The following is a 17214-nucleotide window of genomic DNA, read 5'->3' on the forward strand; positions in this document are numbered from 1 at the left end:
GTTGGAAGCGTGGAAAAACCCAGCAGCATCGCAGTTCTGGACACAAACCAGTACGCCTGGCACCTACTACCATACCCCCGTTCAAAGACACTTAAATATTTTGTCATGCCCATTCACCCTTTCAATGGCAGACATACACAATCCATGTCTCAAGGCTTAAAAATCATTATTTAACCTGTCTCCTCCCCTTCATCTACACTGATTGAAGTGGAATTAACAGGTGATATCAATAAGGGATCATCACTTTCACCTTGATCCTCCGGGTCAGTCTATGAATTCCTAATGTTTTGTACACTCAATGTACACAGTGCATTCCTTAAGTATTCAGACCCCTTGCCTTTTTCCACATTTTGTTACGTTACAGCTTTATTCTAAAATGCATTAAATTGTTTTTTTCCCCCTCATCAATCTACACACAGTACCCAATAATCAAAAAGCAAAAACAGTTTTTTTTTACATTTTTAAAAATGAAATATCACATTTACTTAAGTATGCAGACCCTTTACTTAGTACTTTGTCGAAGCACCTTTGGCAGGGATTACAGCCTTGAGTCTTCTTGGGTGTGACGATACAAGCTCGGCACACCTGTATTTGAGGAGTTTCTCCCATCCTTCATTGCAAATGATCTCAAGTTCGGTCAGGTTGGATGGGGAGAGTTGCTGCACAGCAGTTTTCAGGTCTCTCCAAAGATGTTCGGTCAGGTTCAAGTCTTGGCTCTGTCTGGGCCACTGCTGCATTGTCTTGGCCGAAGCCACTCCTGCGTTGTATTGGCTGTGTACTTAGGGTTGTTGTCCTGCTGGAAGGTGAATCTTTGCCCCAGTCTGAGGTCCTGAGCGATCTGGAGCAGGTTTTCATCAAGGATCTCTCTGTACTTTGCACGTTCATCTTTGCCTCGATCCTGACTAGTCTCCCAGTCCCGCTGAATAACATCCCCACACCACGCTTCACCATAGGGATGGTAGCACGTTTCCTCCAGAAGTGACGCTTGGCATTCAGGCCGAAGTGTTCAATCTTGGTTTCATCAGAGCAGAGAATCTTTAGGTGCCTTTTGGCAAACTCGAAGCAGGCTGTCATGTGTCTTTTACTGAGGAGTGGCTTCCGTCTGGCTAATCTACCATAAAGGCCTGATTGGTGGTGTGCTGCAGAGATGGTTGTCCTTCTGGAAGATTCTCCCATCTCCAAAGAGGAACTCTGGAGCTCAGTCAGAGTGATCATTGGGTTCTTGGTCACCTCCCTGACCAAGGTCCTTCTCCCCCGAGTGGTTTGGTGGATCCAAACTTATTCCATTTTAGAATGATGGAGGCCACTGTGTTCTTGGGGACCTTCAATGCTGCAGACATTTTTTGGTACCATCCCCCCAGACCTGTGCCTCGACATAAATCCTGTCTCGGGGCTCTACGGACAATTTCTTCAACCTCATGGCTTGGTTTATTCTCTGACATTCACTGTCAACTGTGGGACCTTATATAGACAGGTGTGTGCCATTCCACATCATGTCCAATCAATTGAATTTACCACAGGTGGAATCCAAGTTATAGAAACATCTCTAGTATGATCAATGGAAACAGGATGGACCTGATCTCAATTTTGATTCTCATAGCAAAGGGTCTGAATACGGTATGTTTATTTTTTTATACATTTGCAAAAAAAATCAAATAAACCTGTTTTCGCTTTGTCATTATGGGGTTATTGTGTGTAGATTGATGAGGGAAAAAAATAATTAAATCATTTTTAGAACAAGGCTGTAACATAACAAAATGTGGAAAAAGTCAAGGGTTCTGAATACTTTCCGAAGGCACTGCATGGCCAGTGTATATTTATGGCTCACATATATAGCCAGTATATGTATTGTCAGTTTAAACACTCAGTGGCCAGTTTCCTAGGTACACACATCTAGTACCAGGTCAGACAGCCCTTTGCCTCCAGAACAGCCTGAACTCTTTGAGTCATGGAAACATTGCAAGAGATCTAACATGTGTGCCAGGAAAACATTCCTCACACCACCAGCCTGTACCGTTGACACCAGGCAGGATGGGGCCATGGACTCATGCTGTTTACGCCCAATCCTGACTCGGTAATCAGCATAACGCAACAGGAACCAGGATTCGTCAGACCAGGTAAATATTTTAGCTGATCGGACTGGAACCCGGTGTGGTCGCAATAGCCCATCTTTGACAAGGGACTGACGAGTTGTGCGTTCTGAGATGGCGTTCTGCACACCACTGTTGTACCTGTGCCGTTATTTGCCTGTTAGCTTCCACGATTCTTTCCATTCTCCTTCTAACTCTCCTCAACTAACTTTTTTTTTCGCCCACAGGACTGCCGCTGACTGGATGTTTTCTGTTTGTTGCATCATCATCGGTAAACCCTAGACACTGAGATACTAGAGAACCTGCATGCCTGGCACCGATGATCATACCACGCTCAGTCGCTTAGGTCACTCGTTTAGCCCATTTTAATGTTCATTTTAAAAGTAACAATGTCTCGATACCTGTCTGCCTGCTTTATATAGCAAGCCACAATTTCCGTGAACGGGGTGGTGTATGGCCAGGTATATACGGTGTATGGCCATGTATATACGGTACATGGCTCTGTGAAAACCTAAAAACAACCTCAAACAACACAACTGCAAAAACAAATTATTGAAATAGTTCACAGCTCATATTAAATTGGGGAGTAAATTGAGAAGCGTAGGCTACTGTTTATACTCAGAGCATATTTTGAAACATTAAAAAAGGTGACACTCCTCACTTTTTCTTCTTCATTAGGGAAGCCAGGCACTGCAGGCTTGGCAACGGTAGACGCCGGCAAGAGCTTCAGCTCTGACAGAAAGTCAATGCTCTCTCCACATGAAAGTGATGAAAACCCCCAGGACGGGCTACTTGGCGCGGCCCAGTATAATCTCGGACCTGAATAATGAATGGGGCTTTTCTGACAGCAGGCCGAGCGTGGGGGGGGGGGGGGGTGCTTCTTTTCTCCTTCATGAATTTTCATAACAGCACCATATGTCAGATTGAGTGTACTGTGTATGCAAGGAGAACAGCAGCAACAGTTTGACGGGTTCTCCTTGAATTCCTGTTTTTTTAAGATAATATTTGTCTTTCTCTATCCTAGCAACGCTATTCGTATGAGTAACAAGTAAATGTCTAAATTGAGGTCTTTTTTTTTTTTTAATGAAATGAAAGGTGGCCTTTCTTAGCCTTTTAGCTGTATTGTTTCGTTTAGTCTAAAAGAGGTCTAGGACTATTCACTCCAGTAACAAATCACATTTTTTGGGATCACGGTGGTCTGTATTTCTCTGTTGTGAGTTTGGAGGTGAGAGCAGAAGACCCTTAGCTCAGTGGGCTGCCCCCCTTCTATAGCCGCTCTCGCCCTGCCCCAGTATCCCTGTGTCCACGGAGACGACACCCCATAATTAGGCAACAAATGCCTTTGCATTAATCACGGCTAAACAGATGTGCTTTACGGGAGGACTGGCGGCTCGTGAGAAATGAGTGAGCGAGAGAGAGAGAGAGACGATGGAGACATCACTCCTCTCTAAAGCCCTGTAGGCATGGGGCTCGTCCTGGCTCAACCCTATGGCAAGCAATACTGGCTTTATCCGCCTCAGTGGGCTAAGTTAACACAGGGTTAATCTCTCCCACAGGCCCTATTTACTCATTCTCAGTTATTTTTGGAGGGATGTAGATAGTCATATCTGTATGCTTCAGCAAAATATTCTGGTTGTGGTTGGATTTACATTACGGTTGGAGATAAGAATCAAGAAGGTTTGGGATAATAAGGCTTGAGGTGTTCAATTCCGCGAGGCCATGTCGTAACCCGTGGCGTCGAGTTTGTTGTCATAATGAGATTATGCCGATTCAGGCATGTTCTGTTTACAGTACGCAACACAGTGTTGAGAAACTTTAAAACATGTCACAGACATCGTGGCTATGTCTACGGTGTCCTCATAATGTAAGGTTGTGTTTAGTAACTTGAAAACACATTGTGGTTGTAACTATGTCCTCATAATGTAAGGTTGTGTTTAGTAACTTGAAAACACATTGTGGTTGTAACTATGTCCTCATAATGTAAGGTTGTGTTTAGTAACTTGAAAACACATTGTGGTTGTAACTATGTCCTCATAATGTAAGGTTGTGTTTAGTAACTTGAAAACACATTGTGGTTGTAACTATGTCCTCATAATGTAAGGTTGTGTTTAGTAACTTGAAAACACATTGTGGTTGTAACTATGTCCTCATAATGTAAGGTTGTGTTTAGTAACTTGAAAACACATTGTGGTTGTAACTATGTCCTCATAATGTAAGGTTGTGTTTAGTAACTTGAAAACACATTGTGGTTGTAACTATGTCCTCATAATGTAAGGTTGTGTTTAGTAACTTGAAAACACATTGTGGTTGTAACTATGTCCTCATAATGTAAGGTTGTGTTTAGTAACTTGAAAACAAATTGTGGTTGCATGTGTCCTCCATAATAGTGTTTCTGACAGCACTGAGGAAAGATATGGTGCAAGATGTTGTTTCACTCGCGCCGAAAATAAATAGAACGCTGCCGTCCGCATTATCCCAAATAATCCTTCGTAAGTCATTTAGAGAAATTGATCATTATGCCAGGGACTTCCTATATCCATCAACTCTCTATGTAGCGTCTTTCCCTACTGAGAATTGATGCTAATTGCTAAAGATACATGTGTAAGTAAAACAAAAGGACTCATATATATATATATATATATATATATCTGCTAGATATTGACTACTTCTCTTCTAGTTTTTTCAATAAACATTTGTGTGTTGAAAATGCCTCACCACTTGTATAATCTATTTTAAACAGACATACATACCTCACCAGACACAACACTATGGGTTCCTTAACGGTAGCCAAAACCATAAACAGATTTTCACTTGGTTATCTACAGAGTCATGTCATGATGGAATGATCTGCTACCAGAGGTTACTCAGTTATGTATAGAGTCATGGTGGAATGCTCTGCTTACCAGAGGTTACTCAGTTATCTATAGAGTCATGGTGGAATGCTCTGCTTACCAGAGGTTACTCAGTTATCTATAGAGTCATGTCATGATGGAATGATCTGCTACCAGAGGTTACTCAGTTATGTATAGAGTCATGGTGGAATGCTCTGCTTACCAGAGGTTACTCAGTTATCTATAGAGTCATGGTGGAATGCTCTGCTTACCAGAGGTTACTCAGTTATCTATAGAGTCATGTCATGGTGGAATGATCTGCTACCAGAGGTTACTCAGTTATCTATAGAGTCATGGTGGAATGCTCTGCTTACCAGAGGTTACTCAGTTATCTATAGAGTCATGTCATGGTGGAATGATCTGCTACCAGAGGTTACTCAGTTATCTATAGAGTCATGGTGGAATGATCTGCTACCAGAGGTTACTCAGTTATCTATAGAGTCATGTCATGGTGAAATGATCTGCTACCAGAGGTTACCCAGTTATCTATAGAGTCATGGTGGAATGATCTGCTACCAGAGGTTACTCAGTTATCTATAGAGTCATGTCATGGTGGATGAATCTGCTACCAGAGGTTACCACGCAACATTTCCTGTCTCCTTATGTTACATAATGGAAACAGTTTTCATGGGCACAAAAATGGAATGCTTCTAACCGAATGCTTAGTCACCTTAACTTGATAATTAAAACCTAAATCGATACTGTCATTAACATGGATCTTCAATAATTATGCAAAATACTTGATGCGCATTTAGTGTCCAGCTGATTAGTTAGGACGTGATATTTTCACACATCATCTGTGTGAAAAAGTGCCGGGGGAAAAAATAATTTCCAGAATATTTTGGTGTCTCATTCGTTACACCGGTGAAGACAGTTGCATTGGATCTAATATCCCGAGCCAATTGATGTCGATTTAAATACATTTTATTTGTCACATACACATGGTTAGCAGATGTTAATGCGAGTGTAGCGAAATGCTTGTGCTTCTGGTTCCGACAGTGCAGTAATATCTAACAAGTAATCTAACAGTTCCCCAACAACTACCTAATACATACAAATCTAAAAGGGGTACATATAAATATATGGATGAGCGATGGCCGAGCGGCATAGGCAAGATGCAATAGATGATATAAAATACAGAATATACATATGATATGAGTAATGTAAGATATGTATACATTATTAAAGCGGCATTATTTAAAGTGACTCGTGATCCATTTGTCCAGTGATTGGGTCTCAATGTAGGCAGCGGCCTCTCTGAGTTAGTGATTGCTGTTTAGCAGTCTGATGGCCTTGAGATATAAGCTGTTTTTCAGTCTCTCGGTCTCAGCATTGATGCACCTGTACTAGACCTCGCATTCTGGATGATAGCTGTGTGAACAGGAAGTGGCGCGGGTGGTTATTGTCTTCGGTTATCTTTTTTGCCTTCCTGTGACATTGGGTGCTTTAGGTATCCTGGAGGGCAGGTAGTTTGCCCCCGGTGATGCGTTTGTGCAGACCACACCACCCTCTGGAGAGCCTTGCGGTTGAGCGTGGATTCCAATTTCCAAGTTGAAGCGTGGATTCCAATTGGTCAGACCAGCATTGATTTGTTCTTGTCACTTGTACACCCTGTTTAAGTTTCTGCCTATGAGAGCAAGATGGCGGAGCAAGATGGGAGCAAGATGGCGTCGTGGTCGGATTTTGCCAAAGGGAGGGCGGGGTTGGGCTTTGTATGCATCGCAGAACATCATCTGTTGTTGTCTGCTTGATTTACAGCAGGGTCTCGTTAGATTTAAGAAAAAGCATCAAGGTAATAAATTCATGTTTTCATATGTTTTTGTGCCTGGGATTGGACACAGTCTACTGTGTTAATAAATTGTGTAGGATAGACTATAGAACAACACCCAACGCTCTCCCTATTAATTATTCTGGATATAATTAACACAATATGATCTGGTAATGAAATGAAAAAACAATGTATTTGTCACGTTATGTTAGACCTGCAGTTTTTGGAGTAGCCGAAATTAAAGTACTGGAATAGGACTAACTTGAAAATCAGACATTTCCCCAATTTGGTGCTTGAAAAGTTATTGTAATTATTGTAGCCAATGTATACGTTCTCCTGATCCTTTTTAAATGATCTATGATTCCATTTCTTATCCGTTTTTTGTAAGAGATGTGGCCCCTTTCGTTTGTTTCCCACCTCTATAATTGAAGGGTGTTGCGCTACGTAAAAATCACGTATCGTTATTATGATGACGAAAACAATGTTGGCTTTAACTTGTCTTTCCATACAAATACATCTATTTAAAAAAAAAAAAGGAACCCGTTTTTTTTATTTTTTTTTATCACTTTCTCATTATAACACCAGCGATAGTGAGATTAATGATACCACTATTCATGGCTATATTATGTGTGCCAGAAATAGAAGAATCGCTGTGCATCCAATCTATTTAGTCAGGAAAAGTCTTAATTATTCTCACAATGTAATAATCATTTGAATATCAATGCATTGGCAAGGCTTAAAACATACATTTTTCTCTATACTTTTTGCATGCTTTTTGGGAGGGTGTGTGTGTGTGTGTGTGTGTGCGTGCATGCTTCGGTCAAATATGATTTAACAGGATTGAAGACAGAGAGTTCTCTTTATTGTTACATGCCAGTGATGGGAGTGGAATGTGGTTGGCTGAGAATCTAGGATGGGAAGTAATCTTGTTGGGAAACCTAAGCTGGACAAACAGTGTCTGCAGGGCTAACTCCTGCCTTCCCATAAACCCAGGCTCATAGACAACACACTGGGATAGGTCAGCGGGATTAAGGGTCACTGTGGCGTTATGGGATTTCATTCACCCTGCCACTTGGTCAAAGACAAAATAAATTGGTGCTTATGAGAGGACGGTTGCCCATAACAACAGGAAGGGGGGGGGGGGGGTATGTATCATAGAATGGGGGCCGAAAAGTAAATATCCTAGGAAATATATGCTAGAGAGTTTGAGAATGGATTTTGGGTGAGCTCCTTAAATCGTAACGCTGGTTTGATTCCCGAGACCTAGACTGAGGAACATTGGAATTTGCAAAAAACATATTTCACTGCATCTATCCGGTGTGTGTGTGTGTGTGTGTGTGTGTGTGTCTATATATATATATATATATATATATATATATTTTTTTTTTTTTTTTTTTTACTACATTTCATTTGTTTTTGACATTGAACAAATCACTTACATTGGACCAAGACTGTGTAACCAGATTCCTTTAAGATTTGGGTAAAAAACACTCACCGATATAGGCATCCCTGGTTGTCGGTACTGGAACGGCCACACACAAATAGGTGTCAGACTGAAACGACACAGGACACAGTGTGAGAACAAATGCTTCGCTTAGTTACAGAGCAAAAAAAAGATCCATAAAGTTTTGGTTAAAAAAACATGTTAAATCATTTTAAAATGAATAGTGTTTAAAATGAATAGTGTTTAAAATATGTTGAAATATAAAGTCTTACAAATAAATAAAATTGTACATTTATTATTCTGCTTGTTTATAAGCCATCAATAACAACCAATATTGTTTGTATCGTGCTCCCGAGTGGCGAAGCAGCCTATGGCACTGCGTCTCAATGCTAGAGGCGTCACTACAGACCCTGGTTCGATTCCAGGCTGTATCACAACCAGCCCGTGATTGGGAGTCCAATAGGGCGGCGCACAATTGGCCCAGAGTCATCCGGGTTAGCGTTTGGCCGGGGTAGGCCATCTTTGTAAATAAGAATATGTTCTTAACTGACTTGCCTAGTTAAATAAAGGTTTATATATATATATATATATATATATACACACACACACACATACACATCTGCCGATACACATGTTTCACCATGACAGATTCTCTTAAATTCAAAGAGAGTCCTCAGATTAGGCGGATTATCGAGTACAGATACTGAAGCAAAAGTGAAGTCCTCGCTGGCTTGAAGTCGGGCAGTTTAATATACGAGTGAACATGACTCTTAAATCACCCTGGCGCCGACCTTGCGTTAACACGGGGAGAAGTATATTTCCTGCGGGGAGTGAAGACAATAGCACTTCATCAAGACAAAAGACATGACACAGAGCTCTGTGTCCAACCCTGGAGCATCTCTCTCTCTCTCTCTCTCTCTCTCTCTCTCTCTCTCCTGAAGAGTGACCTCTTCATCTGTGGCCGAGTTAAAACACGTCTATAACTCTCCTCTCATTTGTATCATCTTTCTCTTTATTCCTCAGGTCTCCAGCAGCCTAGCCTACATGTACTGTAACGTTTGTTGTAGTTGCTTAAATAACAACTAGTGGGTGTTGAATGGAGGAGAGAGGAAGAAAATGGCAGCTGTAGTTCCCTGGGAACAGGTCGTTTAAGTGACATATTTGTAATAAACACGACAGGAAGTCATTTCCAGGGAAATGGTGCAATTGCTTAGTTATAGCTGATGGCTTTCGGCTGTCATTTATCATTCTATTGGGCTTCTATTGGGCTTCTATTCTCCTGCTGCAGCAACATGGTCAAATTATTCAATCAATTCCAGGGGACTGAATTCCCTTCTCTCTCTCTCTCTCTCTCTCTCTCTCGCTGTGATGGCTGTATCTAACTCAGAGTTATTGTAAAAGGTCAGCGTGCGTGTTTCTTTCTTGGCACAGCTGGCTTTCTTTCAAAATGGTGTCTCATCAGTTGAGAATTCTCCAGACAAATTCTTGCAGAATGACATCTTGGGGCCTCCCAAGTGGCGCAGTGGTCTACGGCACTGCAACACAGTGCTAGCTGTGCCACTAGAGATTCTGGGTTCGAGTCCAGGCTCTGTCGCAGCCGGCCGCGACCGGGAGACCCATGGGGCGGCGCGCAATTGGCCCAGCGTCGTCCGGGTTAGGGGAGGTTTGGCTGGCAGGGATGTTCTTGTCCCATCGTGCACTAGTAATTCCTGTGGCGGGCCGGGCACAGTACACGCTGACACGGTCGCCAGGTGTACACGGTGTTTCCTCAAACACAATGGTGTGTCTGGCTTCCGGGTTAAGTGGGCATTGTGTCAAGAAGCAGTGCGGCTTGGTTGGGTTGTGTTTCGGAGGATGTACGGCTCTCGACCTTCGCCTCTCCCAAGTCCGTACGGGAGTTGCAGCGATGAGACTGTAAATACCACGAAATTGGGGAGATAAAGGGCCAACTTGATGTGGGCCTATTAGAACAAAATACAACCGATGTTCGATGACCAGATTCATGATAAAAAAAACATAGCCAAATATTTCAATTTGATTACTGGTTGATCTCAAATTCCCATTTCACACTAATGAGCCAAGCTGCTCTGGTTACACATCCACCATAGTTGCTGCAATAAGAGAAAGAAACCATCTGAACCAACACTGTACAGCCCAGATCCACACAACACAAAAGGGTACAGATAAAATGTTGACAAAAGAAGCTTCGGAGAAAGTGAATCGAATAAATGCTGAAGACACTGGCTCAATGCTATCTGATGAAAGGAAAGGGGGGATACCTAGTCAGATGTCCAACTGAATGTATTCAACTGAAATGTGTCTTCAGCATTTAACCCATCCCCTCTGAATCAGAGAGGTGCGGGATGCTGCCTTAATCGACATCCACGTCTTCGGCGCCTCTGGGAACAGTGGGTTAACTGCCTTGCTCAGGGGCAGAACGACAGATTTTTACCTTGCCAGCGCTGGGATTCGATCCAGCAACCTTTCGGTTACTGGCCCAATGCTCTAACCACTGCCGAAGAACCAGTGAACTGGCTCAAACTGTCTCAATGCTATCTGATGAACAGCCAGTGAACTGTCTCAATGCTATCTGATGAACAGCCAGTGGACTGTCTCAATGCTATCTGATGAACAGCCAGTGAACTGTCTCAATGCTATCTGATGAACAGCCAGTGGACTGTCTCAATGCTATCTGATGAACAGCCAGTGGACTGTCTCAATGCTATCTGATGAACAGCCAGTGGACTGTCTCAATGCTATCTGATGAACAGCCAGTGGACTGTCTCAATGCTATCTGATGAACAGCCAGTGGACTGTCTCAATGCTATCTGATGAACAGCCAGTGAACTGTCTCAATGCTATCTGATGAACAGCCAGTGAACTGTCTCAATGCTATCTGATGAACAGCCAGTGAACTGTCTCAATGCTATCTGATGAACAGCCAGTGAACTGTCTCAATGCTATCTGATGAACAGCCAGTGGACTGTCTCAATGCTATCTGATGGGCCAGAGAAAGGGCACCTCCCTATAGATCAAGGGGTAGGCAAAATACAACACGCGGGTCGGATCTGGCCTGCGAACCCATTCAAACCGGGCCCCGGGAGGAAAAACAACACTCCAGTCACTCTTGAACATTTAAAACGTGATAAAAAAAATATCAAAAAATTACAATGGACCTTTTTCTGTGCGGCCTTCCGCTGAATTTCAAAATCACAACGTGGCCCTTGAGCCAAAGAGTTTGCCAACCCCTGCGATAGATCAATAGCACAACAGTACAAGCTGACCGCTAAGTTAAGAGAGTTTAAGGTTTGTCTTCTCTGAGATGTTCTACAAGCCAGTAATCCCCCTTCAGCATTCACAGTTATCAGCCAACACTTGCCATGGATGAATCATTGGCAGATGACTCACACAGACCTGCACTGAGAATAATAATAGCTCACCCTCCCCTCTTCCCTCAACTCTCACATACACAACCAAAACAGTCCCAAGAAGACGCAAAGCCCGTAGCCCGATGACAACAGTTCCGCCATCGTGTAAAAACTGAACTCTAAATGTTTCTCACTAGCCTAAACACAGGCTTTGCTTTTGGAGAAAAGAGAGAGAGAGCGAGCAAGCGAGGGGTGGGGGGGGGGTGGGGGGGGTAGAGACGGGAGAGAGGAGAGAGAAAATAGTGATAAACCAGAGATCTTCCCCTCTGTGGTTTTCTCTGCACATTGCAGCAGCAGGGAAAAGACCGGAGGCTGAGGAGCCAATTAGCTCTTGTCTGCAACAGAGAGTCAACTTTAATGACTGCATTACTGTAGGATCAATACGGGCCAAACAAACACGGCTGGAGGACTGGCCCCTGACGGCAACCCCATGAGGAAATCATGTACAGCCACACGCTGAGAGAGAAAAACATTGTACGGCCATCATCAACATACCTTCCTGATATGAACCAAGCAAAGCGGCGAGTTTTTCTGCACTTAGGAAGGAGATGTCTGTCAAGTCTATGAATATTAATATATTAGTCATTGTCTAACCTTTACTCGCTGATCGAAGTCTCGATAAAATCTCTTTGACATTAGAGACCTAAAGGCTAGTGAGACTAATGTTGCATCATGGAGAATGATCACTGATTTGATTTTCATAAATGGTTGAATAGCCTAACAGGCTATGTAGACTAGTGTCACACTAGTGAGATAGTGTTCTTTGAAAACATATGTAAATAAACGTAAAACTGAACCATCAAACCATTGAGCGGGGGGAAAAAAAACTAGATCTGACAGACACTGGGTTGGTTTGGGTTTTCCACAGGGTTGTTGTTGACAGTCAGAAACATGGGGACTCACCGCCGTGGGGGACACCCCCGGCATGCGGACATCCAGGGAAAAGTTGCCTGATTTGGACAGGACCATGGGTTGTCTCGTCCTGGTAGTGCAGTCGTTGGGCTCCGAAGAGGCACTTTCCTGATACCTGTCCGATGGGGACAACAGTGAGAGAAGAGGTTGTTAGTGGAAAGCGACAAAACAACCTCGGAGAAAACTATTACCAATGAGAGATCCTAACAGCCTGATGAGTTGAGGAACTCCTAATGATGAGATTGGAAGTTTGGAAGATGAGCGTACTTCACACACAAACACCTAAGACTCAAGAGAGAAATGGAGAGAACACCTCCAGAAAAGTAGGTTAAATGAGGATACAATTGTTTATAGAATTACTTATAGGCATATCTGCAATTGACTGATAGTAATCTACCCAGAAGGCTATTTGTGTGGTCACCATGTCTGTTGATGCTGAAGCCACCTCCTGCGTCATTTGTTTGTTCATCATGTAGCCATACAAACATGGGACAAACACATCCGGCTTCCAGTACCTTGTGCCTACAGCAGGCTAATTGCCATATAATTGTATAATTAACAATTGTTTAAAAAGTGCATGAATTCAACATCGTTCAAAAAAAGACTAACTTACAAAACATTGATTTAGAAATGCATTAAACTTATCAAATCTATTTATTTCATAAGTACACTGAGCTATTTCAACTTAATATAAAAACGTAAAATACATATAATACAAAACTCAAAGAACACTCGAGATTTCCAAGTGACATCTGTTTGCACCACTCACATGACCCCCACTAAATCTGCCTTTCCCTTTCAATTGCATTTCAAAACCCCTCCAAACAAATCAACACTGTCCGTCCCCTTACCTTTTAAACCTGTGCAGGGGGTTTGTGGCACCGTCCAAGCTATGGCTTTGACAGATGAGCGTCAGCACCACCACGCCACAAACAAGGACTCCCATCTCTGACTCTAGCCTCTTGTCAAGCGCTCCCTATTCCTGCTTCTAGCCTGCCGGGTTAACTGTAGAAGACTGGGCGCTGAGCAGAGCGTCACAGTGCTGTGTCTGGGATCAGCTGTGGAGCCTCACTGACGCTGAGCGAGAGAGAGGAAGTAACCAAACAAACAGTAGCAGGTCCTGGATCAGGGTTAAGACAGATGGAAGAGCCAGATGGAAGGGTTGTTCCTGTTGGCAGTTCACACGCTGGGGACTGAAGGAGTAGGAGGAGGTTGTGGCTGTGGTTGTGCACACCGCTCCTCTTCTCCAGGCTCCAGGCCACTAGGGCTAGGCGTTCCTTTGTATTTTCTCTGCCTTTCCGAGTGAACTGAGCACACAGAGGCGGGACTACCCTCTAGCGCTCCCTCCCCCTTCCTCTCTACTCCTCTTCTCTTCGGGAATTCTCGTCTGGCACAAGTGGCTGTAACGCGGCACCTTTCCACTCTCCTCTTAGCACCCAAGTTATCCAGTGAGAGAAGAGGCGAGTAAATGTGAAGAGTGGCTGGTGTTCAGAGGTGACAGAGAGATGAGATGAAAGGAAGAGTAGATCAGAGTAGATGGAGAGAAGAGGCGAGGAGGGCGCAGCGTCGGTCTCCAGTCACAACCTGTAAAAATAGAAGCAGACGTGCTCAACAAGAGGGAGGGTGACTAGATGACTAACGTGCCACTGACTGTGCCTGTCTGCCTGCTAGCGCAAACCGCTACCCCCCCCCCCCACCCCGCAAGCTAATGCTCCAGCGGGTTCTTTAATATACTACCATTATCATAAGAGGCAACACAGAAATTCTAGTTGTTAGCGTTAGTGCCCATCCCTTCAGATGATTGAGCAGCTAAGGTGGTTTGAGTTGGGTGGGGGGGGTAACGGTTGGTTGGGAATCACACGCTATCTGTCCTTGCCTTTAAAATGCAATTAAATATAGATGACAGTGTACACACTCTGCAGTGCTGTTACTGTGCTGAATCCGCGGACGGTAGCAGCTTCTATTTACTCTATTCTGTGGGCTTGTCCGGGATGTGAAAGCGGAGGGATAGAGGGGAGAGAAGGAGAAGCCGCAGTAATCCAATCAGATTTCCCCGGGGGATTCACACCCTTATTAAGGAGATCCAGTTGGTCACCAGCAGGAGCAGACAGCTAGTATAGAAAACACTGTCAAGGAGACCTATACCATACCATACCTTACAATACAATACCATTCTATACCTTACTATCCCGTGCTATACACGACCGTGCTATGCTATACCATACTATATTATAACTGTCCATACTATACCCGTCTATACTATACCTGTCTATACCTTGCTATACTACACCATACAATACATATCTATACTATCCCTGTCCATACTATACCTTACGAAACTATACCTTTCTATACAATCCCTGTCTACACTATACCGGTCTATACTATCCCGGTCTAAACTATACCTTACCATACATTACTATATCTGTCTAAACTATACCTTACTATATACCTTTCTATACTATACCTGTCTATACAAAACCTGTCTATACTATGCTACATCTAACTACACCACACCTTGCTATACAAAACCTTGCTACACTATACCTTATTATATCTTACTATTCCTTACTGTACTACCCCTTACTGTACTATACCTCGCTATACTATACCTGTCTATACTATACCTTACTACACATTGCTATATTATACCTTGCTACACTATACCATACCAGTCTATATTATGATACATCTTATTATATCTTATTATATTATACTATACCTAACTAGACCGTACTACACGAGACCATACAGTACCTTAATATACCTCATTATACTATGCTTTACTATATTATACTATATCGTAATATACTATACCTGTCTATACTATACCGTACTATACCTTAATATACCTCATTATACTATATCTTACTATATTATACTAAACCTTACTATAACTTAATATAATATATATACTATACCTTACTATACCTCGTCATACTATACCTTACTATATTATACCTTACCCGTCTATACTATACTAAACCTGTCTATACTATACCTTAAACGCAAGCTTACTATATATTATATTAACCTTACTATGTTACACTATATCTTAATATACTATACCTTAATATACCTTGCTATACCTTACTATATTATACTATACCTTAAAATAGTACATCTTAATATACTACACCTTATTATACTATACCTCGTCATACTATACCTTACTATATTATACCTTGCTATACCTTACCATACCCGTCTATACTATACTACACCTGTCTATACTATACCTTAAACGCAAGCTTACTATATATTATACTAAACCTTACTATGTTACACTATATCTTAATATACTATACCTTAATATACCTTGCTATACCTTACTATATTATACTATACCTTAAAATAGTACATCTTAATATACTACACCTTATTATACTGTAATATACTAAAACTTACTAATATTATACTATATCTTAATATACTATACCGGTCTATACTATACCTTAATATACCTTATTATACTATACCTTACTATATTATACTAAACCTTAATATAATACATCTTATACTATATTATACTAAACCTTAATACAATACATCTTATTCTATATTATACTAAACCTTACTAATATTATACTATATCTTAATATACTATACCTGTCTATACTATACCTACTATATTAAACTATATTGTAATATACTACATCTTAATATATTTCACCTTATTATACTATACCTTGCGATACCTTACTATATTATACTATAACTTACTATTCCTTACCTTACTGTACTATACCTTAAAATAGTACATCTTAATATACTACACCTTATTATACTGTAATATACTAAACCTTACTAATATTATACTATATCTTAATATACTATACCGGTCTATACTATACCTTAATATACCTTATTATACTATACCTTACTATATTATACTAAACCTTAATATAATACATCTTATACTATATTATACTAAACCTTACTAATATTATACTATACCTGTCTATACTATACCTACTATATTAAACTATATTGTAATATACTACATCTTAATATATTTCACCTTATTATACTATACCTTGCGATACCTTACTATATTATACTATAACTTACTATTCCTTACCTTACTGTACTATACCCTAGTAAAAAACAGTAGCAAGGCTATATACAGACACCTGTTAGTCAGGCTTAATGAGGTAGTATGTACATGTAGCTATGGTTAAAGTGACTATGATGATATTGAATCCTACAGACGAAGAACCATATATGTGACATTTACAAAAAAAAATGAGATATACATGAACAATCATTATTGGACACCCTTTTTCTATAGTGAACCGGTTTCACAAGCTTTCCACGCGCTAATTAACAATCATTTTAAATTTAAAGATAGGCTCTCGTGGAATAACCGTTTATGTGCACCACTCAGAATGGACGGACAAGCGCACAACCTTTCTGTTGCTGATGAAAATCACAGAAATGTGGGAAAGAAACGTAAAACAAAACTAAAAGAATGGAAAGACAGGCAAAGGAAGATCTTACGGGATGTGGGAAAACCCTATACAAATCGTAAGGGTCAAGAAAAAACTGGGAAAAGCTGTCCAAAAGAGGTACGTGGAAGAACCGTATATCAAACAATCAAGCTAGCTAGCTATAGAGTACAGTAACTAACATGTATGTTGTGGGTTGTCTAATTTGTAACTATAGAGAAAACATATTAGCT

At 41.4% G+C, this 17214-nt stretch overlaps 1 protein-coding gene across 4 annotated transcripts in view; it reads right to left on the reverse strand.

Moving 5' to 3' along the window:
- pam (peptidylglycine alpha-amidating monooxygenase) overlaps positions 1–17214 on the reverse strand; it is a 157377-nt gene that overhangs the window by 120075 nt on the left and 20088 nt on the right. For all 4 annotated transcript variants that reach the window (XM_036976722.2, XM_036976718.2, XM_090233666.1 and 1 more), the window contains exons 3-5: positions 13385–14117; positions 12525–12648; positions 8245–8302 (exon numbers count right to left, since the gene is read on the reverse strand). In XM_036976722.2, the coding sequence (XP_036832617.1) occupies positions 8245–8302; positions 12525–12648; positions 13385–13479 (277 nt within the window). In that variant the 5' untranslated portion in view covers positions 13480–14117. The remainder of the gene's footprint in view (positions 1–8244; positions 8303–12524; positions 12649–13384; positions 14118–17214) is intronic.

The sequence above is a fragment of the Oncorhynchus mykiss genome, chromosome 5 (assembly GCF_057628025.1).
Source record: "Oncorhynchus mykiss isolate SJ-2025 chromosome 5, ASM5762802v1, whole genome shotgun sequence".
NCBI classification, from domain to species: domain Eukaryota; kingdom Metazoa; phylum Chordata; class Actinopteri; order Salmoniformes; family Salmonidae; genus Oncorhynchus; species Oncorhynchus mykiss.